Below are 27346 nucleotides of genomic sequence, written 5' to 3' on the forward strand. Positions count from 1 at the left end.
CCAGGGCTCTCTCTCTCTCTCTCAAAAAAAAAAAAAAAGAAAAGAAAAGAAAAAAAAAAAAGAGAGAGAGAGAGAGAGAGAGAGAGACTTCCTTGTGGTACATTGGTGTAAACTGCTCCGGCACTTATCTTAATTTGAAAATCCTGAAACAGCTGATGGAGGGATGTAAACAGGGAGCCATGGACACACACATGGCTAAATGGAGGCACAATTAGAAAGCAATTCCCATGAAAACTCTCTCCAACCATTTCTTTGTATTACTGAAAGGAAACAGAGCTTGGAATGACACAGTGGGCACAAGAATGTTGTAGGCAAGTGACCCCCAAGGGAAACAGGGTCCAAGAGGGCAAACTTGGAGGCATCAGGAGTGAGGGTGAGGAGAAGAGACAGAAAACCCCCTTAATATGCTGTATTATATCCGCATCAGTGCTGCAACTTTAGCAAAATGCTTATGAGGTGCAGTACATATCGGAGTGTGATTGGGGGGAAAATTACAAGAAATCTTCCGGCGGATGTTCTGCCATACCTTTTGCTGTTCCTTCAATCTGCATTAAGCAAACCTTTCTGGATGCCATGGAACCATTTTCTGGGATTGAGAACCTCAAGTGTAGACCCTCCTTCAAGTACTGGGATTTTTAATCCCACTTCCTTACTCTGGATTAAGTGGCTGTGTGGAAGGATCCTAAAGCAACCCTACCATGAGGTTTTCTTGACAAGATTTGTTTAGAGGAGTTTGCCTTTGCTTTCATCTAAGGCTGAAAGTGTGTCCAAGGCCACCCAGTAAGTTTCCATGGCTGAGCGGAGATTCAATGCCTGGTTTCCAGGATCATAGTCCAACATTCAAACCAACATTTTGTGTCTTGAGCATATTAGCTAGCCCTCCTAATTTTGGAATATACCCGAAGATGCTACAATCCTTAATAGATTAAAAGTAAGCAGTCTCTTTCTATGTAGTCAGGTTTGTGACTTCTTAAACCCCTAGTTGTCTACTTCAAAGGGTGGGCAGTAGCTTCACAAGAACTTCCCAGCTCTGAGCTCAAGTTCTTCTCAGATGAAGAAATAGGACCTAAGATCTCCTGTACTAGTTGCTGCAGAGGTGGGTTGTCCACCTCTAAACTGACCTAAGGTCATGCATCTAGTGTGACTGAAGAATATAAGTTCTGTGCTCGTGTTGTGTTTCCTTAACAGATCTATATATAAGAGGAGAGTACTTTCTCCATTATCACCTGCTGCTTCTCATTCAGTCTCTGTGCCACTTCTTCTGCTGAACTGAAAATAGACAATTTATGTGAAGGGCTGGTTTGGTGTGTCAAAAGTGATGTGACATTATTTCCGGTTGTCATTTTGAATGATGTTTTCAATCACTTTGATGTTTTAGGAAGTTTTTTTCCATGCAGAAAATGCTGCAGAAACAGCCACATGCAAGGGTTCCACAAAATAAGTCCTGGACTGAAAATAGCCTTCAAAACTACATAGTTTTTTTAAGTCTTTTTGCATTAGGGGGAAAAAAGAAATTGCTAAATTTTCTTATTGCTTCCTTTGAGAATTAAATTAGCGATGAATTACATCCGTAGTTAACTCCTGATTCATTTCCTTTCTTCCAAGAAGCCTTCATTTTTTTCTCTCTCTCCTGATTACATCTTCTTGGTGACTAAATTGCAACCGCAGAATCCAACAAGGCCATTGAATTAAACACTTTTATTTCTTAACTGAATTGAAAGATGGAAAGCCACAGATATATACAGAAAGCCTTAATAGGTGATTGTGGTGAACCCAAAGGGATTCCTTCAGGAGAGAATTTTTCCCCTCTGCCAACGTCAGCAGGACATTCTGTGTAGACTAAATCCCATGCAAAATCCTTACATATCACATGGCACCCCCGTTCACATTTCTGTGTTGAGTTCAGAAACCGAAGATGGAAAAAATTGCACACACACCTTGCAATAAATAAACTGTTAAAACAGCTTACCAAAGTATTGGCCAGGCTGACAAGATTAGAGCTAGCAAAATTCATTTTTTGTTCATTGTTTCCAGACCACCTCCCTTGGTCATTCTGGCTGGGGATACGGGAAGTTGTAGCTCAAAAACCTTTTGTAGCATTTTGCTGGAAAGACAGCTCAGCAATTGTTTGATATGTTAGTACATGTAGCTGCCTTTTCCCTTAAGAAACTAGTGAGAATCTCGGTTTCTATTGCTCCCGGGCAATTCTCTGCTATGATATTTCATCTGTTTTCTTTGCCACTGAATGATTTGAATGGTCTGCAGCCAAATACATGATTTTGCTCAATTTTTAGTGGAGAGTACATTAAGCCCTCCACATTTGCTGGGATTAGGAGCACAAGTGGGGAAATTGTAAATGAAAAATGCTACTTTACAACCTGAGATAACACCTCTCTAGGAATCTCTAGCTCCTCCATCAGATTCTGGCAGAGATTGACCATAAAGTTGTCTGGAAGGTTTTAGCAATTCTTGAGAGATATTTTCTCATTTTTATCAAAGCCACAATGCATCAAATCTGCCAAAATCCAACCTTCAAATGTTAATAATAATAATAATAATAACAACAACAACAACAACAACAACACACCGCCGTCCTGCGGATTCGAACTGCCAAACTTCAGGTAAGCAGTTCAGAGGCACAAGGGTTTAACACATTGAACCACCATTGAATATGGAGTACCAAAACTGATACAGATATTGTATATGTTCTTTATGATTTTCATCAGTTTCATAATGGTTCAGTGGGTTAAACCCTTGTGCCTGCAGAACTGAAGACCAACGAGTTAGAGGTTCAAATCCAGAGAAAGTGCAGATGAGCTCCTTCTGTCAGCTCCAGCTCCCCATGCGGGGACATGAGAGAAGACTTCCACAAGGATGGTAAAACATCAAAACATCCGGGCATCCCCTGGGCAATTTCCTTACAGACGGCCCATTCTCTCACATTGAAAGCAACTTGCTGTTTCCCAAGTCACTCCTGACACGAAAAAAAAATCAATTTCAGAAAAAGTTTGTTTCAGTTTTCTGAGTATAAGAGTTTCCATATGCTGAGTTTCCATATAAGTTAAGATCTCAGTAGGCATACTTTTATTTAACAAAGACTCTGGGATTGGAGCTCCTTTTTACACTGTAGTGTTTTTATGCCCATGAGCCTGTTTTACTTCCATATTTTTATGTATCAGAAAGGGTTTTTTTAGACACATCAGGAATCTATCCCTTTTCCTTCCATTTTCTATTAAGTAAATAGTGTACCTCCTTTCACTAAATGTCATCATGTCCCCACCACTGCTCTTGTCTTATGGATCTTCTCGTTATTTCTTCACAGCTGCACTCAAAACATGTTCCTCTTGGGTTTTGCTCTGCATGGAAGTGCTGGTGTCAGATTTACCTTTTGTCAAGTCAGCATGAGCATTTCCTCAATGTTTTTTCCACTGAGGAAATGAATCTGTGGTTGCCCATCCGGTTCTCCTACATTTTTCAGGATCTTGATGCAAAAGGAATGTTAGCTCTTCCTTTGTTAGTAGTTCTATCTATTGTGAGGATAGTATGTGTATGTCAGCATAATAAATCCATTCTGTTCCAAGAAAAAGTTTTAATGGTGTTGACTGTATAAATTATGTCAATCACAAAAACAGGCATATGTTTGGATTAGGTCTCCCTGGCTGTTTCTATTTGCAAAGATACAAAATGGGGGAGGCCTGGCTCAAGAGCAGTACGTGTGAAAAAGATCTTGGAGTCCTCGTGGACAACAAGTTAAACATGAGCCAACAATGTGATGTGGCGGCAAAAAAAGCCAATGGTATTTTGGCCTGCATCAATAGGAGCATAGTCTCTAGATCTAGGGAAGTAATGCTACCCCTCTATTCCGCTTTGGTTAGACCACACCTGGAATATTGTGTCCAATTCTGGGCACCACAATTCAAGAGAGACATTGACAAGCTGGAATGTGTCCAGAGGAGGGCGACTAAAATGATCAAAGGTCTGGAGAACAAGCCCTATGAGGAGCAGCTTAAGGAGCTGGGCATGTTTAGCCTGAAGAAGAGAAGGCTGAGAGGAGATATGATGGCCATGTATAAATATGTGAGAGGAAGTCACAGGGAGGAGGGAGCAAGCTTGTTTTCTGCTTCCTTGGAGACTAGGACATGGAACAATGGCTTCAAACTACAAGAAAGGAGATTCCATCTGAACACGAGGAAGAACTTCCTGACTGTGAGAGCCGTTCAGCACTGGAACTCTCTGCCCGGGAGTGTGGTGCAGGCTCCTTCTTTGGAAGCTTTTAAACAGAGGCTGGATGGCCATCTGTCAGGGGTGATTTGAATGCAATATTCCTGCTTCTTGGCAGGGGGTTGGACTGGATGGCCCATGAGGTCTCTTCCAACTCTTTGATTCTATGATTCTATGATTCTATTTGGAATTGAATGTAGAAAATGGGTGGGAATCATGCCACCATAACACCATCTTGGGATCCCACTGACCTCCCCAAATTCCTCAGTTTAGTTGGGGTGGTGGTGAAAAAAAGCAATTGTCTTTTGAGAAGAACCACATTTAAATGCTCAAGAAACCTTGATTTGGTTTACAGTCAGCCCTCCAAGTTTGCTGGAGTTAGGGTCTCAGGATCTTCATGATTGTGAAAAACTTCAAATAAAGGAATTGCTAATTATTTTACTGCCAGCTTAGAGCTCCGAAAATGGGAGATTTTGCTTTTCCTATGTCCTGGTTGAAGAGGAAATTAGCTTATGTCTAATGATAGAGTAGCCTTCTGAACTTTGGCTTAGGCTTTCTTTTGCTGAATGATGAACTCTCATTGGGTTGTTGTAGGTTTTTCAGACTGTATGGCCATGTTCGAGAAGTATTCTCTCGAGAAGCATTCTCTTCTCCAACATAGCCATACAGCCCAAAAAACCTGCAACAACCCAGTGATTCCAGCCATGAAAGCCTTCGACAATACATAACCTCTCATTGTTCTTTTTCAGCAATGTAAAAAGCTATCCTGATTGTAAGATCTCCAGGGGAGGCCCTTCTCCACATCTTGATTTGAAACAATGCCCTAGCCTTGATATTAGAAAATGGGAGCTGTGGTTTATCAAAGAGTGCTGGTGCTTCATCAGACTGCAAAGCCTTGTAGTGTAGATGCACCTTATATTTGGGTATTATTATTTTGAAGGGACAGAGTTGGCCAACTACAGACAGAATGTTTTCTGTAGAAGTCCCTTCCCGAGGAAGACAGGATTCATCCCTTCTGGGCTTCCCCTGAGCATCTAAGATAGTATTATTTCACATGGCCTTCCATCCCTCCAATGAGGCATGACAGTTCTGGCTGTTTTAAATGTGTGTCATTTTAAAATCTATTTTAATTCACTGTTTTAGTCTCCTTTTATTTGTTTATATTTAATGTTTTACATGTTTTGGTCTGTTGTATATCAGTTCAACATCCTTGGCAGGCTAAGAGGCATGAAATAAACTCTGAAAATGTTAAATAAATGTGTGGGTCCTACTGAGATTTATTTATTTATTTACTTACTCTATTTGTATCTCGCCTTTCTCTACTTCAAAGGGGACTCAAAGCGGCTTTATATATAGTAACTATTCAATGCCTTTGAACAACAAACAGTTAAAATACATTAAATTAAAGATTTAAAATTAAATGCACATTGAAAACTTGTGAATTTGCTCTCCAGTAGTGTGCCGAGATCTCAAAAACTTTTCTTAGTTGAACTGCATTTTATTGAAGATGGGCTCATTTATTTTTAAGGAACTATTGAGCTAATGGCTACCTCTGCTCAAAAATGATGTGTGAAGAGCAAGAACGAAATTCTGAGGCCAGGGTTTTGCAGGATCAGGTGGACTGGGATTCAGTCTCTGGGTGCCATTTGAGAGTGATATCTGGCAGACTTGTGTTGCAACCTAGAGGCTGATGGTGCCATAGTGATACTGATACAGACTGAGTAACCTTCGTCCAAAATATTTGAAAACAGAAGTGTTTTGGATTTTTTTCCTTTTTGCATTTTGGAATATGTACATAATGAAATGTCTTGGAGATTTGACCCAAGTTTAAACACATAATTCATATATACACAGCCTAAAGGTCATGTCATGCACAATTTTAATCAATGAAATCAATAATTAATGACATAATGATAATAATTTATAACCCCCCCCCCTCTCTCAGAGCAGTTTCCAAAGTATAACAAAAATGGCAAACATTCTATGCCAAGAACAAACAAACAACAATCAAGACAAACCAATGAAGTTTGACTCTATCTTTATCTCAGTAACCCATGTAAACAATATAGGATTTTTGAGTTTTGGGCTTCAGAATTCTGGATAAGGGATGATCAACCTGTACCAGATCATGACTTCAAGATACTTCACTTTAGTGCCTTAATTTCATCCTTTCATGGGCTGTGATCATGTCATGATTCCTTTATGGACATCCCTTCCTTAGCATCACTGTTCTTTGTGTTTGCCTCAGGGGAGCATCAAGCATTCCCCACACAGGAATTTTAATATGCAGAACTTCCCTGGTTACTTCATGTCCTTAGTAACTATCCCAGCTGGGGATGTTTTCACTTTAATATCATCCACATTCCTATGTAATTCTTCTTTTCGTCCTCCCATTTCTTCACAGGCTGCTGATCTGATAATCAACCCATCCACCACTTTGAAAGAAAAACCAGATCCAAATGGCTTGGTTTTTGGAACTGTTTTCACAGATAACATGTTATTCATAGAGTGGTCATTGACGTCCGGATGGGAGGCCCCTCATATCAAGCCATTGGAGAACCTGTCTCTACATCCTGCAGTATCAGCTTTTCACTATGCTGTAGAAGTGAGTACACCATAATTTTAGGAAAGAGGGTTTAGTTTTCATGCTTCTATTTTTAAGTTTCTATGTATTTTTATGTTTCATGAACTGTCTCAAAACCTTTGTCCCAGTGGTTTAATGCTAGGTATATCAGCACCTGAACTCTTGCTATCTCGTTCCTCTGAAATATGACCTATAGCACCTAGGACATGTGGACCATCTCCCATCTAAGCACTAATCAGGGCTGATCCTGTTTACTTTCCAAAATGAGATAGGACCTGATAGGGTACTAAAAACCACATGTCTTATTGAAGCATCCCACCCTTGCCTTCTACACATATAATTTAATTGGGAATATATTAAAAACAGCAACAACAACAACAAAAAGTCTAAGAGTTATGGCATCAGTCAAATTAAAATGTTGAATGTTCACAAGGCATACAAATTATCTGGGTATATTTTTATCCCTGTTCTTTGATTTGTGACGTACTATCCTAAGTATGCATACTGTTCATCCAGTAAAGAAATATTACTAACAGTCAGCTTTCCACATTAGCTGAATTTTGGGGCACAGGACCCCCACAAAAGTGGGAAAATGTGAGTTAAAAATATATCTGAGAATCTCTAGATCCTCTAGTGTGCCTCTGTGGTGAGCCTCTGCCAGATGACCCTGTCAAAAATCATTGCATTTGAGCTGGTGTGAAAGTGTTATCTGCAGTGTTCACTCCATGATGATTCAGTAACACATACAAATCATCATGTGGTACCAGCTGATGGAGGTCTGTTGGCTCCTCTTGGTTAGCAGCACAAACTACATGCATTCTGCTAGGCCATTAAGTCTTACACTGTTGAGTAGTGTAGATATACATTTGAAGCCAAGAGTGAATAATTGATAATTGCCAGAAGCCAGCGTGGTTAATAGCCAAAATGTTGAGGGCCAAACATCGCCATGTCTGTGCACATGTTATACCTCCATTGGTGTTGGAGCCTCGGTCAAAGGCATGCTTTGGCTGCCAAGGAGCAGGTAGAGAAAACGTGGGGGCATTTAAAAGAAATTATTCAATGTCCCCTCTTTTGCTAATTGTTTTTTTAAAGGTGAAATTGTTTTGGCATTACCATATTCCTAATACTTTTCCAAATGTAAGGTGGGAAGAAAATCTGACAACCTTTTTGCTTCTCCACCAATTCTCTAAGTTCATAAGAGGACACAACTAGGATATCAACAAATTTCTCCTCTCGCTTTGTTTTTCTTTAATTAATTTTTAAAATATTGTTTATCTTCTAAAAGCCAATTTTGTAATTCTTTCCCAGTTGTTTTGGGCTGAAGAGATGTAGATTGTTTGATGGGCTCCCAGTTCTGATAAAGAGCAAGGAACCACGCTGGGGTCCTGGATGTTCGTCTCACTCAAAGTAGCGTTGTTGCTGTGATAACGCAGTCTCTGAAATTTCCATTGCTAATGATGACTCTGCTCTTCTTCTTCTTCTTCTTCTTTTCTATACATTTCCCCTGTTACTTTTCTTTCTATTTGTTTTTACCCTTATTGCATCACGTTTCCTCTAGCCAAGAGGACTGACAGAGGCGAAACTGCTCCAAATGCTTTGGCTCAATGAATACACAGTGGGTATAACACGAGATGACAATGACGCTTTTGGCATTCCCTCCCCATCCCATGTCTCTTTGTGTTTCTTGTGATCCATGACTTTTCCGATAATCCTGGCTCTGTGTGTGGTTTAGTTTGTGTGTTGCAGACACACAGCAGATGGCAGGTTACTAGTGTTCATTTGTTTGTGTGGAGTCATCAGGAATGAACATCAACCATCTCGCCAGTAAAGTTCATTAAACTGCCTAGCTTGCTTGCCCATACATTTTATTTTTAATTGAAATGTTTATATAGGTTGAGTAGCTCCTATCCAAAATGCTTGGGAATAGAGGTGTTCCACATTTCAGAATTTTTCCTGAATTTTGGAATAGTTGCATATACATAATGAAATATCTTGGAGATGGGACAAGTCTAAAGATGAAATTCATTTAGGTTGCATATATGCTTTATGCACATAGCCTGGATGTAATTTTATACACAATATTTGAAGTCATTTCGTGCATGAAATAAAGTTTGTGCACACTGAAATATCAGAAAGCAAAAGTGTCAGTATCTCAGCCACATCTGTGGACAATTATAGCTTTTGGAATATTTCAGATTTAGGAATTCTGGATAAGTGATACTCAACCTGTATTCCCTCCTCCAGCTGAGGATCCCATAGTGGCATGTAGTAAAATCAATTTAGGATGGTACAAAGCATTAACAATAATTTTGAAAGGCTAAAAAAATATTGAGTGATTTCTTTTACTTGAAACCAGACAATTTAGAATGAGGACACTATTTAGAATCATAGAAACATAGAGTTGGAAGAGACCTCATGGGCCATCCAGTCTAACCCCCTGCCAAGAAGCAGGAAAATCACATTCAAAGTACCCCTGACAGATGGCCATCCAGCCTCTGCTTCAATGCCTACAAAGAAGGAGCCTCCACCACACTCTGGGGCAGAGAGTTCTGGCCCGAAGTGTGGTGCAGGCTCCTTCTTTGGAGGCTTTTAAACAGACTAGATGACCATTTGTCAGGGGTACTTTAAATGTGATTTTCCTGTTTCTTGGCAGGGAGTTGGACTGGTTGGCCTACAAAGTCTCTTCCAACTCTAGTATTCTAAATAATGATATAAAGGTTCTAAAAAAGCCCTTTAAAATTAACTTGTGAAAATACCTAGAAACCATTACTTGCTGTGCCAATAAAGTAACTTCATTCTTGTTGATTAGCTTGTTTATGAAATGTAACTTATTTTCACCTTGATTATTCAAATAATTTGCTGATTATAGATCGCTATGTTGGTGGTTTTCTGGAAAATTTGGCATTGCTTATGACCAGTTTTAATATGTTCAGTAAAAATGACAAGCAGTCTGCAATTTTTAAAATAACAAACAATGAAAGGGCCTTTGGGGTTCCAGATTGCCAAAAAAGAGGAAATGTTTAGTCAGTTAAATAACATTTCAATTTTTTCCCCATGGGGATGTTTGAGGAGGAGTAAGGTTGCTTGTAAGTCAGCATTAATACAGTATTTATTTATGTATTTACTATATTTATACCCCGCCCTCTCTCACCCCAAAGGGAACTCAGAGTGGCTTACAAATTGGCAACAATTTAGTGCCATGTAGACAACATATAAATACAATAAGCATGTACATTAAAAACCATAAAAGTAAAAAAAAATCTATGCATTAAAACCCATTATTAAAATTATGCAAATTCAAAATCATAGTCCAGGAGCCATTCCAATATTTAATATTCATATTGCAATTTCCATACCCTCCAACATCTCACAGATTAAAACAGGGACATGGGTGACCAGGTATGGTCAAGGTGGCAAAAGTTATTCGTGATGAAGAGCACATAGTCTAGGAGAGGCTGAAGCAGTTTGATTTTGCCTGAGCCTAATGAGAAAGGCAAGAATCTCTGCTGAATTGCATTGAGCGGAAACTTTGAACTCATTTTTTTGAGAATTTGAAGTAAGCTGAAAACAAAGGACGGTGGTGGGAAAAGTAAATGAGAAACTAGGACATTTTGAATTTATTTATTTATTTATTTATTTGTTTACAGTATTTATATTCTGCCCTTCTCACCCCGCAGGGGACTCAGGGCAGATTACAACACACATATACATGGCAAACATCCAATGCCATTTAGACATAAAACATATATAGACAGACACAAAGTCAATTTAACATTCCAGCTTTTCCGGCTTCATGAGGGTATGCTTGGTTCCGGTCACAGGGGGAGCTGCCACTTCACCGTCCACTTGTGACACCGGGTCCTTTGACGGAGTACTTCTTCATCTGCATGCTGCTGGAAGGTTTTATGGCATCGTAAATTAGTTAAATTAGTCTCCCCGCATAAAGCAGGACCTAAATTTCCTACTTAACAGATGCAGCTGGCTACTAACTAGCTGTGCCACAGCCTCGTCATGGCAGAAAATTAACCAGGATTGCCCTAATCAAATTGGGATTATTGGAGGGTATGGCTTTGTGGGGATCAGAAAAGGAATACTTTCGGAATAACAGCTCATTATCTTCACAATGATGTATCAGCGCAGACTAGTTTTCCAACCCATTGCATATGGAAAGAGCTTTGGGTGTCCATGGCTTGACTTGAGATTGGAACCTGGGATTTCTGTTTCACATTTATAGTCAACACACCTCACTGCTTCCCTTTCCCAATACAGCTTTTGTTGCAGTGGGAAAAATACTTCCCTGAAGTAATTGCAAGCAGCTGTTTTCTGCTCTGTTGGCATGTCCAGAACTCCCCACTGGTTTCCCCTTTTGCTACTGAAAAGACCGGCAGGCTCAGCATGTTTTTGGAGATGTTTACCAAGAACAGATGAAAAAGCTCAGAGCGAGGCCTTTTTGTTTGTGGACAATAATGTCATTCTTCGTTTCCCCCCAAACTATGATGCCATTTTTTTAGTGATAGCTAGAAATAATAACAAGAGATAGTCTGAAGAACATCTTCCACTAGTTGTCCAGCTAGGATAAGAACGAGCCACTCATCTGCACAGAACTATTTAGGAATCAATGCAACTTTACCAACTGGAACTCCCAATGTGGTCTTAATAGCACCTTTTTTATTGAAAAGTCCTGTCATTCTACCTCTAGAATGGGGGGGGGGGGGCAAGGTATATATAGAATAATGGCTATCCCAAGGGGTTTTTTTGTAAAAAAACTTGATGAACCCCATCAGGCCCGTAGCCAGGATTTTGTTTCGGGGGGGGGGGGGGGGCTGAATTTTTTTCAGGGGGGGTTCGGGGGGGGCTGAGTCTGAGTGAAAGAGGGTCTAGCCTAGCAAACCTTTTGTATCATTACCCCAATACCCCCATGCATATGGGATATATCGAGTATGGTGATCAGATCATGATATGAATAAACATAACAGTTTAAATAATGCACCAGTAAGGCCTTTTCGCGAACCACCATGAGAATTTCGGGGAGGGCTGAAGCCCCTCGAGCCCCCCCCCCCCCCCCCAGCTACATGCCTGAACCCCATGCTTGTTTGTTTTTTAGAATTACTTTTTAACTCTGATTCCCATGAGTGCAGTGATAAACATGAAACTATGAGGACAAGGCAAAAATGTCAGAGGAACCTTGGATTAACCAAGCACTACCATTCTAAACACCGTTATCAGGGAGAGCATACTATTGAGTACAATAGGGTTTATGCCTAAGTAAAAATACATCACATCGTACTGGAAATTTACCACTCGTTAGAGTCTGCTGTGTTCAATATCTCTAGTTTCATTCAGCATGTATTCAGGTATTCAGAGGGTGAAAATGTGTTTTACCTTCACATCTAGCATCCTTGTTCCTGACGAGTGAACCCCAGAAACTTGAATATTCATTCTGAAAGGGACTTTTCATATGTTCATCTGTTTGTTCTAAGCCTTGCAAAGTCTAGAACCCAAACAAAAGGATGGTCTAGAACAGAGCTCCTCAAACTTTTAAAGTTGAGAATAACAACAACAACAACAACAACAACAACAAACACTTAGGCCTGGGCAGTTTCGTTTCGTTAATTCGTAATTCGTTAATAATTCGTTAATTTTTCCAATTACAAAACGATAACGAACCATTCTGGAGCAATTTTTTAAAAAAACAAATTTTTAAAGACGTTTTGTAAATGCTTCGTATTTTGTTATTGTATTCGTTTCGTTATTGTTCTGAGGTCGTTTCGTTATTATTTCCGCATGTCTGGGCCAGTTTTATGGTTTAATTAGTGGAAAAAAATTATAATATCACACCAACAGTCAAGAACAGAGGGAGAGGGAAGCTTCAGAAGTTTTTGGAGGTTTTTTAGCGTATTTCGCGGTCACGTCCGCCATTAACGAATCGATTCGTTATTGTTTCGGAAATCGATTCGTTAATTTTTTACCATTTACGAAATTTTGTAAATATTGAACTTTTTAAAAGGAAATTTTTGTAATTATTTTAAATATCGAAACAAAAAAAACCCCCAAATACAAATCGATTTTAGAAACAAATTTTTGCGTTGTTACCCAGGCCTACAAACACTCTGACACAAGTCAGTAAATGTGGTCCCAGTGGTGATCGGCACTCTGAGTGCAGTGCCTAAAGACCTTCGCCTGCACTCAAACACAATTGGCGGTGACAAAATTACCACCTGCCAGCTGCAAAAGGCCACCCTACTGGGATCTGCACATATTATTCACGGATACATCACAGTCCTAGACACTTGGGAAGTATCTGACGTTTGATCTAATACAACAGCCAGCAGAGTGATCTTGTCTGCTGTTGACTCATCTTGTCGTGTTAGAAATAATAATAACAACAACTTTAATTTTATACCCCACCACCATCTCCTTGGGACTTGGGCAGTTTACATATGGGACAGAAAGTCCAACAGACAAAAGACAAAGCAATCCATTAAAAAACCCACTAAAATAGGAGCATCATAAAATACAGCAATCCAGATAAAACCCAAGTAAACAGAAGAGAATAAAACAGCAGCATTGAAGCTAGGAAAATGGGGTTTATACATCTGTGGAATATCCAGGGTGGGAGAAAGAACTCATGTCTGTTTGAGGTAAGTGTGAATGTAGCAATTGACAAGAGTTCTCTCTCCTACCCTGGACATTCCACAGATATATAAACTCAATTTTCCTAGTTTCCAACAGACCTCACAACCTCTGAGGATGCCTGCCATAGATGCAGGTGAAACGTCAGCAGAGAATGCTTCTGGAACATAGCCATACAGCCCAGAAAACACACAACAACCCAGTGGTTCCGGCCATGAAAGCCTTCGACAGAGGCATGGGCCTACTTTTGATGAGATGGTTATGTTAACATGGATTGTTTTTGTTGTGTGCCTTCAAGTCATTTCAGACTTAGGACAACCCTAAGTCTGATGTTTAGTGTGGGTGGCAGGTAGATGACCTTGGAGGGCCAATCCAAGCCTTAGTTCAGGGACCCCTGGTCTATAACTCTGACAAACTCTGGTTGGTTGGAAACTCATATTATGGATTAAACAAGATGCATTTACAAATCTTCTTATTTCCCTCTCATGGGGATAATGGCAGCAGGATTTGTCCAAAAACCCTATTACCTGCTTGACATGTTTTTCTCCTGAACAGAGCTAGGAACATGACAGACACAAATCAGTTAGTGTTGACACAATGTCATTAAGCTTGAAATTTAAGCTTATTTGTGCTTTTGCTCTGCTTCCTTTTACAACTTCCTTATCCATTGGAATTCCCCTTCTAACTTCCTCATCTGAACCTAAATAAATATTGGTGTAATTCATAGTTTACCTGCAAACTAGAATCAGATATCATGGTTGGGTTAACTTAAAGGTAGAAGGTAAATACAAGTAAAATGGTGCACAATGAAGTCCAGGTCGTCTCATAGCATCAAAAACTACACAAGTGTTCTTAAATTACAGTCCCAATTATTTTAAATCTGCAGTTCATTCAGAATTTGAAATTTGGCTCGAAACTCCAGTTAATCTGTCAGTTGGAAGTCAAAGTACATACATCAAGAAGTCCTCCCCACTTGAGAAATTAAATGCAGCCTCAAAAGCCCCTAATAAGATATTATTAGATGTTCTAGATTGAGAGATCCATTCTAAAATAAGAACTTGGATAGTGCCGTAATTCTCTCTATCATTTGTTTGCATGATGTAGGAGTTAGCTGTTATTTAATATTGAACATGTAAATCTTGTTTTGGACAATGTGTGTTTATTGTTATTAGCATTTTGGAAGAAGTATTTAAATCATTTGCTGTAATGTTATATATTGATCTTGACCTTTACAAAACACTTATTGTCCCCAATTTCTTTTTTTCTTTGTTGCTTTAGCTATTTGAAGGCATGAAAGCATACCGAGGAGTAGATGGGAAAATCCGCTTCTTCCGACCAAGTCTCAATATGGACAGGATGTTACGGTCAGCTGTCCGAGCCACTTTGCCGGTGTGTAATACAAGCATTTTCTTTTTCCCTGGCCTACTGTGATGTAGGATGGCATTTTAGAGGCTTTTAAAAATACTAGTAGCCAGATTTTGTTCATTTTCATAGTTTTCTCCTTTCTGTTGAAATTATCTATATGCTTGTGGCCAATTTCAACAGAAAGGAGGAAACCATGAAAATGGACAAAATCTGGCTACTAGTATTTTTTTTTTAAAAAAACCTTAAAATCAAGACCAACACTAGAAAAAGGGGAATCCCTGACATAAAACAATCAGGGCCAGCTGACACCTCCCAACAAAGGATCCGCCAGGCAGAAATTACTTAATGTAATTTTATATTGTTGTATATTCATATGTTTTATATAATTAGGATGTTGTTGTTTATTGTTTGCATTTTCGGTTTGCGTTTGGTTGTTCTTTGCTGTAATTGTTGTTTGGGATTGGCCTCATGTAAGCCGCTCCGAGTCTCCATTGGGGAGATGGTGGTGGGATACAAATAAAGTTGTTGTTGTTGTTGTTGTTGTTATTATTATTATTATTATTATTATTATTTGAAGCTGCAAGACCATTCAGTGCTAATCAAGGTGGCCAATTGAAACATTCACACTTGCCTCAAGCAGACAAGAGTTGTTTCTCCCACCCTGGATATTCCACAGATATATAAACCCTCATTTGCCTAGTTTCCAACCGACCTCACAACCTCTGAGGATGCCTGCCATAGATGTGAGCAAAACATCAGGAGAGAATGCTGCTGGAACATGGCCATACAGCCTGGAAAACTCACAGCAACCCAGTAAAAAATGCTGGGAGGAAACACAGAGAATCCATGTCGTTGTCTGTATTAGGGGATGAATTTAAAGGAAACCTTTGATGAGTCCCGTTTGTCTGCATCTCAACTGGCAGAAAACTAACTGAGATGTATAACACTATGTAACCTGATTTTTGTTTCTGAATTATAAATGTCATTTCCTAATTGATTCAATCATAAAAACATGCAAAAAGTTTATTAAAATGCAAAAAACTTTGTTTTTGCGGGACATCCTGCATCACATTTTGATTCAGTTTTATCATGAATATCTCATTGAGTCTCAACCAATTCAAGATAGTTTGTGGCAGCCACAAAACAAAGATTCTGGAGTATTGAGTAAGTTCCGCACAATTAAACAAAAAGAACATTTCAAACCAGGAACAGAAAAAAAATCAAATTGTATTACATAGTGTAATTGGCAGATATGGCATGATTAAAAGCTATGATAGAGACTATGTGGGAAAACTTTAGAACCAAGTCGCTCCTGACACACACTTCCAGTGCAATAGTCACAACCTCACTTAAGCTTGCCAGAATGAAAGTGGAGAGGGTTCCCTTTCATAATTGTGTAGAAGATGGAAGGAGAGGAGCCCTCTCCAACTTTCAATCTGGCAAGTCCAGTTTTTGTATATCGAAGTGAGGGCATCCTTTTGTAAGAATAAATAAGGAAGGCTCCCTTGCTTCTGTTTTCAGAGCTTGGAAAAAAATCCTTTTGGGGACTAGAATGGACAAAATCCCTTCCCCTTCCCGTTTCCCTCATTTTCAAGGGTTAAGCATGTCCAGTGCAAATTCCCCCATACTCATGTGCTGGAAATAGATGTCACAGTTCTGATGAAATTGGTCAAGCTGGCTTATTTATTGGACAGTTGAAAAAATCATCATGAGACCTCTTGGCATTGTGACTTGTCACACACTAACAGTAGTGTACTAAACACTGGGAACGTCACGGCCTCTGACTTAATGGCCCAATTAAATGTTCCCGTTGGAGTGTGTCCCCATGAAGGTTATTACTGCGCCTAAGCATCGTTCTCTTCTCATTTCATTTCCAGGGATTTGACAAAGAAGAGCTTTTGGAGTGCATCCGGAAACTGGTGGAAGTTGAAAAGGAGTGGGTGCCGTATTCCACCTCTGCTAGCTTGTATATTCGCCCTACCTTAATTGGGACAGAGGTGGGGGAAAATCAAACACCTTTTATTTTTGTCTTATTTTTGTTTGTTTTTAAGCTATGCCAGATGTTGTCTTGTACCTAGTCTAAACATGGCAGTAGTAGTATCCCATGGTCGGAAAATGAATCATACTATTTCAGCTGATGCAAGGAGGATGCCATTTCAGAATTTTCTCTCTGTGTATGTTTTCTCTTTACAAAAAGCAAAACAAAACAAAACAAATTACATTAAGTGATAAATGTTCTAGTTTGATCCTTGTTCTTTTTTGTTTTCTACCTGCCACTGGCCTTGTTATTTTCTTTAAAATGAAAGAAGATTCAAATATGTCCCCCACCTGCATTTTAGAAATGTGCCATCTCATTTCCTATTTATTTTTGAACATTTACCCACCCCCCACAAACCTTGCTTCAAACATATACACTTGAACCTCTAAACTGTATAAAGTGCGTGGAGTATAAGCTTTAGAGCAGTGGTTCCCAACCTGTGGCCTGTGGATCGCCATTGGTCCACAATAACTAAAATATGGTCCGTGGCCTCACCATTAATCCACCGAGAGTGATTGGTCTTGAAAAACCCTCTTATTATGCTGAGGCAATGGAGATGGCAGGAGTTGAGAGGTTGACTACCTACAAAAGACACAACAACAAGCCTCCTCACTGCTTCTTCTCCTCCTCCCTCCCCCTGAGTGGAGTCATTCCATGTGACCCCTGGAAAGGGGGGGGGGAGCTTGATGTCTTTGTTTGTAGGCCTGTTCCTGGGGTCATTTGGGGTTCTGATTCAGACCATTGCATTGGATAGACCACATCATCAGCTCTAGATTATTAAATATGGTTTTTTGTGGGTGAGCAGATGGCAGCTACTGGATGGCATATGTTTTGTATCAGAAACTAGAGCTGATGTGGTCTATCCAATGCAGTTGTCTGAATCAGCACCCTAAGTAACCAAACCAAACCTAAAGTTGACCAAAAACTGATTCGTATTAATGTTGGAAAGTGGTCTCTGGCCAAAGTGGTCCCTGATCAAGTGGTCCCTGGTCAAAGTGGTCCCTGGTCAGAAAAGGTTGGGAACCACTGCAACTCTTGCAGTGCAACTCTACAGTTAAATCTGACTGTATCTGCAAACAATCGAATCTGCAAAAGTTAAACCCACAGACGTGGAGGACTGGTTGTACTTTCAAAGCAAGCACAAGACCCTTTTTTGTGCAGAATAGGGCTAGGCAACCATGGAAAAATTTGTTTCTAAAATCGATTCGTTTTTTGGGGGGTTTTGCGTTTCGATTTTTAAAAGAATTCTGAAATTTTTCTTTTAAAAAGTTCGATATTTACGAAATTTCGTAAATTACAAAGCAATACGAAACAATTACGAAACAATTACGAATCGATTTGTTAATGGCGGACGCGACTGCGCAATATGCTAAAAAACCTCCAAATGGGACAGGGGGAACTTCTGAAGCTTCCCTCTCCCTCTGTTGTTGACTGTTGGTGTGATATTTATAATTTTTTTCACTGATTAAACAAACAACAACTATAAAACTTGCCCCAGACATGCGGAAATAATAACGAAACGATTTCAAAACGATAATGAAACGAATACAAAATGAATTCAAAACTATTACGAAACGAATTTAAAAATTCATTTCGTTTTTTAGTTGCTCCTGAATGGTTCGTTATCGCTTCATTATAAAAAAACCGAATTTTTAACGAATTATGAAATTATGAAACGAAACCGCCCAGCCCTAGTGCAGAATGCTTTGAATCATTAGAATTTAAGCTATAAAGACAAGAATCTGAACATGTAATGTGCTTAGTTTATATTAATGACCCAGCCCAACAACAAAAAAAACATTCTTGATGTCTTGGGTTTTTAGACCTGTTCCTGAGGTTATTTGGGGCTCTGATTCAGAACATTGCATTGGATAGACCTCATCAGCTCTAGTTTCTTAGATATGGTTATCATGATTATCTAAGGATAAGCAGGTGAGGACTAGTAGATGACATATTTTCTCTATCTCAAAAACTAAAGCTGATAGGGGAAAACTGGTCAAATGTGTCCAGAAACAGAGCTAACGTTTGAGGCATCTAAATGTATGTTGGCCAGTCTTGTATGTAGCTGCAATCACACATTTCCTTCTGTAACCATGAGCTAGAGAAAACCCCATGTCCTGGAATACAATATTTGGAGAAGGGTGCCACATATCTTCAGGTCATGCAAGGCACTTTTTATAAGATCCAGATTAAATCAGTTGAAATTCCATTGCTCAGGGGAATATAAACACGTTGCCTTAGTCTTATTTACTTCAGTTGGAACCAAGTGTGACTAGCTTAGCCTGTATATGATCTCCTTTCTACAACCAGCCTATCTTTTGTTGCCTGAAGATGTTAATGAATGTAACCTTCATTGCTTGTGTTTTTTTCCACATTGGTCTCCCTTTTGTGTAGGGAAATGGCTCATGTGCTATACTATGAGAGCGTTCATACTCTTCTTTATATTGAAGAGATATCTGTGTACCAAAATTGGCCTGTGTGAAATATCCTGGCAGGAAAAAACATAGAAATATTTGTGTTCTGCTTCTGTTGAAGTAATTTGGAAAGAAATGATAATTCCGCTGCTTTTTATAATAGTACCATCTAGTGGAAATGTTTTGTCATTTCATGTCACAGATGCATGTTCGTTTTTTGGATTGATATGCATCTCTCCTGCCCAATGTACTTTATTCATTGTGAGCCATCCTAACTTGCAGAAAGAGCAGCCACTGCTGCACACAACCCACAAGAAAACAAACATGTCAAAGGATCCATTGCACTTGATTGGAGTGTGCTTGATTGGAGTGTGTCATGTCTTTCATCATGTGCAACTATGTGCATCTTGAAAATTATGCTCACAATAACCTTGCCATTGCAGATGATGCAAGTCACATTGGTGGCACGTAACTATGCTCATCCCAGGGTGCAGATCATGATGCATTGTTCATGTTTGTAATGGTCAACATAGGTGATCCACTTTTTACAGGGCAAGAGGATGTTGTGGTTGTTGTAAACCTGATGTTTTAATCATAAATGAACCAAACCAATTGTCGAATCAGATTTCTCTTTTTCTCCAATCTCCAGCCCTCCCTTGGAGTCAAGAAGCCATCAAAGGCCATTCTCTATGTCATATTGAGCCCTGTTGGTCCGTACTTCTCAAGTGGGACTTTCAGCCCCATATCCTTGTGGGCAGATCCGAAATATGTCCGAGCCTGGAAAGGAGGAACTGGGGACTGCAAACTGGGAGGGTAAGGGATCCCTGACATATTCAGACCATAGCTCACGGCTTTCAACTTACTCTTCGCAAGCATTAGACCAGTGGTTCTCAACCTGTGGGTTCCCAGGTGTTTTGGTCTACAACTCCCAGAAATCCCAGCCAGTTTACCAGATGTTAGGATTTCTGGGAGTTGAAGGCCAAAACACCTGGGGACCCACAGATTGAGAACCACTGCATTAGACTATTTCCCCATATACAAAGGTAGATAGTACCTCTAAGGGAGAGGAGGAGGAAAATTGCATTCAAAGCACCCCTGACAGATGGCCATTTAGCCTCTGCTTAAAAGCCTCCAAAGAAGGAGCCTCCACCGCACTCCAGGGCAGAGGGTTCCACTGCTGAACAGCCCTCACAGCTAGAAAGTTTTTCTTCATGTTCAGGTGGAATCTCCTTTCCTGCAGTGTCCTAGTCTCCAGGGCAGCAGAAAACAAGTTATCTCCCTCCTCCCTATGACTTCCCCTCACATATTTATTTATTTATTTATTTACAGCATTTATATACTGCTTTTCTCACCCCTAGGATGTCTCCTCTCAGTCTTTTTTTCTGCAGCCTAAACATGCCCAGCTCTTTAAGCCACTCCTCACAGGGCTTGTTCTCCAGACCCTTGATCATTTCAGTTGCACTGTTCTGGATTGCTATCACCTGGCATTCTTTGTTTCTAGGAAACATCAGTTAATTGCTTTGTTGAATTGGAAAAAATGTCAGTGGAAAAAATCCTGCCTATGGTATTTATTTACATTTTATTTATGGTATTTTTATACCGCTTTTCTCACCCCTAGGGCTTTTTCTATTTTGTCTCTCAATAGACAATAGGAAATAGAAATAGGAGCCCCCAGTGGCACAATGGGTTAAACCCTTGTGCTGGCAGGAATGAATATCGACAGGACGGGGGTTCGAATCTGGGGAGAGCGCGGATGAGCTCCCTTTGTCAGCTCCAGCTCCCCATTTATTTATCGTGTCAGTGCAACCAGTCGATTATATTACATTTCTAACAGAACAAAGCAAAAAACAAAAAAACAAAAAACAAATCAGACAAAATACGAAAATTGTGAGTTTGGTAGTTGATTAAATGTCCTTTGACCAGTATCTGGCCACTTGGAGTGCTTCTGGTGCTTCTGGTGTTGCTGCAAGAAGGTCCTCCATGGTGCATGTGGCAGGGCTCAGGTTGCATTGCAGCAGTGGTTTGCTCTTCTCTACACTCGCATGTCGAGGATTCCACTTTTTAGCCCCATTTCTGAAGGTTGGCTCTGCATCTCGTGGTGCCAGAACGCAGTCTGTTCAGCGCCTTCCAAGTCGCCCAGTCCTCTGTGTGCCCAGCGGGGAGTCTCTCATTTGGTATCAGCCATTGGTTGAGGTTCTGGGTTTGAGCCTGCCACTTTTGGACTCTCGTTTGCTGAGTATCTCTGTAGATCTTAGAAAACTATTTCTAGATTTAAGTCGTTGATGTGTGGGGACATGAGAGAAGCCTCCCACGAGGATGGTAAAACATCAGAACATCTGGGCATCCCCTGGGCAATGTCCTTGCAGACGGTCAATTTTCTAACACTAGAAGCAACTTGCAATTTCTCAAGTCACTCCTGACATGCACAAAAACAATTGTCTCTCAAATGGGAGGCTTTAGATGGGATTGCATAGAAAAGGGACCAGTATCAAATCCTTAACTTCTCTAGTAACGGATGTGGAAAATATCTTGGTATCAAAACAAACAAACAAACAAACAAACAAACCACACACACAGAGGGCTACAACTAGTCAGTGCTGAAAACTCCACAAGATAGATGGAGCTGTTTTAAATCAGAGTATCATACTTTAAAAAGGTATGGGGAAAGTGTTGGCCTTCCAGAAATGTTTGTCTATGATTCCCACCAGCTCACCCAACATGGCCATCAGTAAAAAAAAAATATGGAGCTTGTAGTCCAAAATATTTGAAGAACCAAGGTTCCTGCTTCTTGGCAGGAGGTTGGATTGGATGGCTCATGAGGTCTCTTCCAACTCTATGATTCTATGATCATCTCTGGAAACATATTTTTTTACATAGACAAATCACCTTCGCAAGTAATCCTGTGCCTTTTGTTCATTTTGGCTCTCTATCCAAAGACAAAGAAACTTTTGTTCAATATTTGGTCTTTAAAACTTTCTGGCAGATGAAAAGCATGGCTTCAATAGAGGCTTAGGAATGGGGGACTCAGAAGAATTCCTCTCCTTGAAGATGGTTTATTCAATGTTCATTTTCTCATGTGCTACAACTAAGAGTGAGGCTGGATCTCTGTTATGGTGGAGCTGGGTCAATTTTTTCTCCATAAAGGCTTAGCTACATTCATCTCCAGAGGTTGATGGTATCCCTGGAATGACCCTCTCTGATTTCATCAGATCCAGCAACGTGGTGCCAAGCTGAAGGGACGGGCGTGCCTGCAAATGCCATGTTTTTCTTGGCTCAGGGCAAAGACATCTGTGACTGTCTAGTGAAATACAGGCATTTGGAAAATATGCATATTTGATGGTTCCTAAGACATGGCACCAAAGTACATCTTGTCGTGCCAGCCAAAATAACAGACCATGCAGCTGCTGGTTTATGACGTTCAGCTAGCTGACCAAGATACTTTTCTCCCCCTAGAAGAGATGGTTGGCCATGCCTGAAACCCTTAGCAATAAGAAGCATTGAGGCTTTTTGTTCAAATATTCCAATTTAGAAAAAAAAATCAGTGGAAGATTCACTTTGATGATTTTTTTTCATGTCAGGAGCAACTTGAGAAACTCCAAGTCGCTTCTGTTGTGAGAGAATTGACCATCTGCAAGGACATTGGCCAGGGACACCTGGATGTTTTACCATCCTGTGGGAGGTTTCTCTCATGTCTACACATGAGAAGCTGGAGCTGACAGACAGGAGCTCACCCCGCTCCCCAGATTCAAACCACCAACCTTTTGGTCAGCAGTCCTGCCAGTTCAAGGATTTAACCCATTGCATCACCGGGGGCTCCTCCTTTGATTATAGTGTTAGACCATATACTCACATCCCATAAGTCTTGAGATTCAACACCTGGTATCTCTAGTTGGTCTGGAACTATCTTAAATGTGTTTTGTCATACCAAATAGGATGGAATTTTGAAGGCAAGGGGGGGAGAAAATCCTGCATGTTTGCATCTGTGATTTCATTTTGCCATTTCTCTTTGTTTTCAAAAGGAACTACGGATCTTCTATTTATGCCCAGCGTGAAGCTATGGAATTAGGATGCCAGCAGGTTCTCTGGCTTTATGGAGACGAGCATCAAATTACAGAAGTTGGGACCATGAATCTCTTTCTGTATTGGCGAAATGAAGATGGAGGTACAGCAACGTGCCATATTCAGTCCTTGTCTTGATATTTTTGCCTGATATTTTTTTCTCAGTGTTGATGACCATATTTGTTGTAAAGCAGTGGTTCTCAAAAGAGGGAGATGCTTCTAGATAGTTTTACCCTCTAACAGCTGGAAATGCAGGTCATAGTCCATTAGCTGAAATCCAACAACATTTGGGGACCCACATTTAGATACCAATGTTATGAAATATTTGACTCAGCCCCTGCATTACTTGTCCTGCTGTTGCCAGGCTGCAAATCCTATTTATTTATGTATGGTTATTCATGAAAATGAACAAAATCTGGCAACCAGTATTTAAAAAAACCCATTTAAAATCAGGACAGTGAATAAAGAACAACATTTAGAAAACAGGAGAATTCGAGACAGAAAACAATCAGGGCCAGCTAACACATACTTACAAAGGATTCCCCCAGGCAGTAAGCAGCCAGTCCTTGAATCTACAAGGCCATTCAGTGCTAATCAAGGTGGCCAATTGCTACATTAATACTTGCCTGGGCTTTCCACAGATATATAAACCTCACTTGCCTAGTTTTCAACAGACCTCACAACCTTTCAGGATGCCTGCCATAGATGCAGGCAGAACGTCAGGAGAGAATGCTTCTGGAACATGACCATACAGGCCGGAAAACTCACAGCAACCCTTTTTTATTTCAGTCATATCTACAGTATTGACTAGAAAAAAACCCTTGACCTGAGAAGCTGTGGTGTTCTAGACTGTGCAGAACAGCATCCAAAATGCAATGTCAAGAGTAGGTCAGGAAGGTTGCGATCTTTGGGCCATAGCACAGCAATGTCATCGTTTTAAAACCAGGGATGAATTTAGAGCCAAGAGATCCTAGATCACGCTTTCCATTTTGATTGTTATGGTGTAAACATGAGTTCTCTATCTGATGGATTTCATAATTAGTTTGCAAGCTGGACTGGTGGTTTATTTACATAGTGGTGGCCTTTGAGTGGATGAGGAAGTGGGCATTAGTGAAGTCTCAGCCGTTTATCTTGACCTTTGAGGAAAGCTTGGCTGCTCAGATCAGATAGCTTTGTTTACCAACAATAGAGTATGGCTGCTATCTAGATTCTTCCAGCTATAATACATGCTGAGTGTAGTGGCGTAATGGCATAATATTTCATGAATGAATGCACACTGAAGATTTTTGTGGAAGAACAGTGATCCCAGTTTAGTTGTTCCACACTAATTGAAAACGTACGAGGTCAAACACATTTTGTAAATGTGTTTTGAACCTAAAGAAAAACCAGTTTAAAAGGAAAGTAAAGAACAATGTACAATGAGGTAGGATAGAACAAGGGATCAGAAAAAAGGTGACAAGACTTCCAGATTAGAAAGTAAGGAAATATGCTCACGATGTCTACTTTGCAAAATAGGTTGTTTTGCTCAACTATGAATCAAAGGTTGCTGTTCTTTCTGGATCTTGAGATTACAAGCCTTTTGTTGTCAAGGAACTCAACCTTACTGCTGTTCTTAACCCCTTCCATTAAAAAATCAGCTTAATGGTGTAACATTAGAAAATGTTGACCATTTCTGCTACCTTGGCAGCCAACTCTCTCCACAAGTCAACATTGACACTGAAATACAACACCGCCTGAGCTCTGCAAGTGCAGCATTTTTCTGAATGAAGCAGAGAGTATATGAGGACTGGGACATCTGTAGGGATAACAAGGTGTTTGTTTATAAAGCTGTTGTCGTCCCAACCATCCTATATGCCTGTGAAACATGGACTGTCTACAGGTGTCACACTCAACTCCTGGAATGATTCCATCAACATTGCCTGCGAAAAATCCTGCAAATCTCTTGGGAAGACAGGCGGACAAATGTCAGCGTACTGAAAGAAGCGAAGACCACCAGCATCGAAGCGATGCTCCTACACCATCAAATCCACTGGATGGGCCACGTTGTCTGAATACTCAATCACCACCTCCCAAAGCAGTTACTCTACTCAGAACTCAAGAACAGGAAACATAATGTTGGTGGACAGGAAATAGATTTAAAGATGGGCTTAAAGCTAAACTTAAAAACTGTGGCATAGACAACGAGAACTGGGAAGCCCTGGCCCTTGAGTGCTCTAACTGGAGGTCAGCTGTGACCAGCAGTGCTGCAGAATTCAAAGAGGCATGAATGGAGGGCAAAAGGAAGAAACATGGCAAGAGGAAGGCATGTTAGCTAACCCTGATCAGGACCGCCTTCCACCTGGAAACTGATGTCCTCACTGCGGGAGAACATACAAATCAAGAATAGGGCTCCACAGCCACCTGTGGATCCACCGCCACGACACTACACTTGGAGGACCATCATCAGCTACTTACTTACTTAGATGATCCCTCGTAGTCCGAGGATGATGGTCCTCCAAGTTTGGTGTCCTGGGGGTGGGTTCGTAGGTGACTGTGGAGCCCTATTCTTCACCTGCATCTTCTCCCAGTGAGGGCATTGGTTTCCAGGTGGGAGGCGGTCTCGGTCGGGGTTGGCTTGACGCACCTTCCTCTTGGCACGTGCCATCCTCAGGCTACGAGGGATCAACTAACTAACCCCTTCCATTAAAAATTCCAGTATGTCTGGGTAAACCTTGCCAGGGTGTGATACACCAAAGAGGAAAATTAAATATTAGTGAGCAATTTTCCCCCAGTAGATGGAGTCACAGCTCTTCTGCAGTAGGTATGGAGCTGCACTTTGATTCTCAGTGTTGCTTTAATTTTTTTGAACTTCTAAAAATCAGTGCTGTTTTCAATAGAACAGATCATTTTAAAAAGCTCTTTCTTATAATGGTTATGTTAAAGCATATTAAACTATATTCTAATCTGTATTGTGAGCGGCCTTGGGTCCTATATTATGAGAAATGGAAGTCAAAAATAAAATAACTAAATGTACCCATTCATAGATTATTTACGGCTCATTGTGTTTAGTGTATTTTATTTATCATGTATTGGCGCATACTATCCTGAAGGTCTAATCTTTTTCTCCAACGAATTGTTTATCTCCCCACTGTCAAATTTTAATCACAATATGGTAAAACATTTGGCCTTCAATTTCACTCGCAAGCAAAAGAGATTTCCAATTGTAAGCAAGATGGGCTTTATCGTAATCATTTCTGTTTAATATTCCACCTTTGATCTATCTTGTAATGAAAGTCAGTTGAAATTCTTATCTAGCCAAAGTGTGCTGATTTGCTTTTGAGAACCTATTTGTGTTTATAGTAGTTTCAGATTTTTGTGAGTTTGAAGGCTTTTAATCAAGGCCCCTTCCACACATCTGAATACAATTTCACATTATCTGCTTTGAACTGGGATACATGTGTGGACTTAGATATTCCAGTTCAAAGCAGATATTGTGGGTTATTCTGCCTTGATACTGTAGAGTCTCGCTTATCCAACCTTCGCTCATCCAACGTTCTGTATTATCCAACACAGTCTGCCTCCCGCCCGGATCCACAGCTGTTTCAATATGTTGTGATGTTTGGGTGGTAAATTTGCAAATACAGTAATTATTACATAACGTTGCCATGTATTGAACTGCTTTTACTGTCGATTTGTTGTAAAACATGATGTTTTGGTGCTTAATTTATAAGATCATAATGGACAGTAATTTGAAGTTTAATAGGCTTTCCCTTAATCCTTTCTTATGAGCCAACATTTTCATTTATTCAACTTCAGCTGGCCCGTTTATGTTGGATAAGCAAGACTACTGTATTGTGGGTTATATGGCTGTGTGGAAGGGCCCCTAGACAACTGATTACAAAATAGGTTCTTTTTCTTGGCTAACAAAAAGGATTGCAGTCACTTTCATCAAATGCAGATAAGTTTTTCCTAACATTCCCTGGTAGGTGGTTTTGGAAACTAAGGTCAATTTGGTCTGTATGAAAGCGCACCAAAGTTAGCAGGTTGAAATTG

The 27346-nt window shown here is 40.2% G+C and overlaps 1 protein-coding gene across 3 annotated transcripts in view; it reads left to right on the forward strand.

The window, feature by feature from the left end:
* BCAT1 (branched chain amino acid transaminase 1) overlaps window positions 1-27346 on the forward strand; it is an 87100-nt gene that overhangs the window by 44376 nt on the left and 15378 nt on the right. For 2 of the 3 annotated variants that reach the window (XM_060776587.2, XM_060776588.2), the window contains exons 3-8: window positions 6626-6826; window positions 8364-8420; window positions 14717-14827; window positions 16681-16800; window positions 19905-20068; window positions 23275-23417. In XM_060776587.2, coding sequence (XP_060632570.1) covers window positions 6626-6826; window positions 8364-8420; window positions 14717-14827; window positions 16681-16800; window positions 19905-20068; window positions 23275-23417 — 796 coding nt within the window. The remainder of the gene's footprint in view (window positions 1-6625; window positions 6827-8363; window positions 8421-14716; window positions 14828-16680; window positions 16801-19904; window positions 20069-23274; window positions 23418-27346) is intronic. The other variant, XM_060776590.2, reaches the window with a different exon arrangement.

This window comes from Anolis sagrei, chromosome 5, assembly GCF_037176765.1.
Source record: "Anolis sagrei isolate rAnoSag1 chromosome 5, rAnoSag1.mat, whole genome shotgun sequence".
Lineage (NCBI taxonomy): Eukaryota > Metazoa > Chordata > Lepidosauria > Squamata > Dactyloidae > Anolis > Anolis sagrei.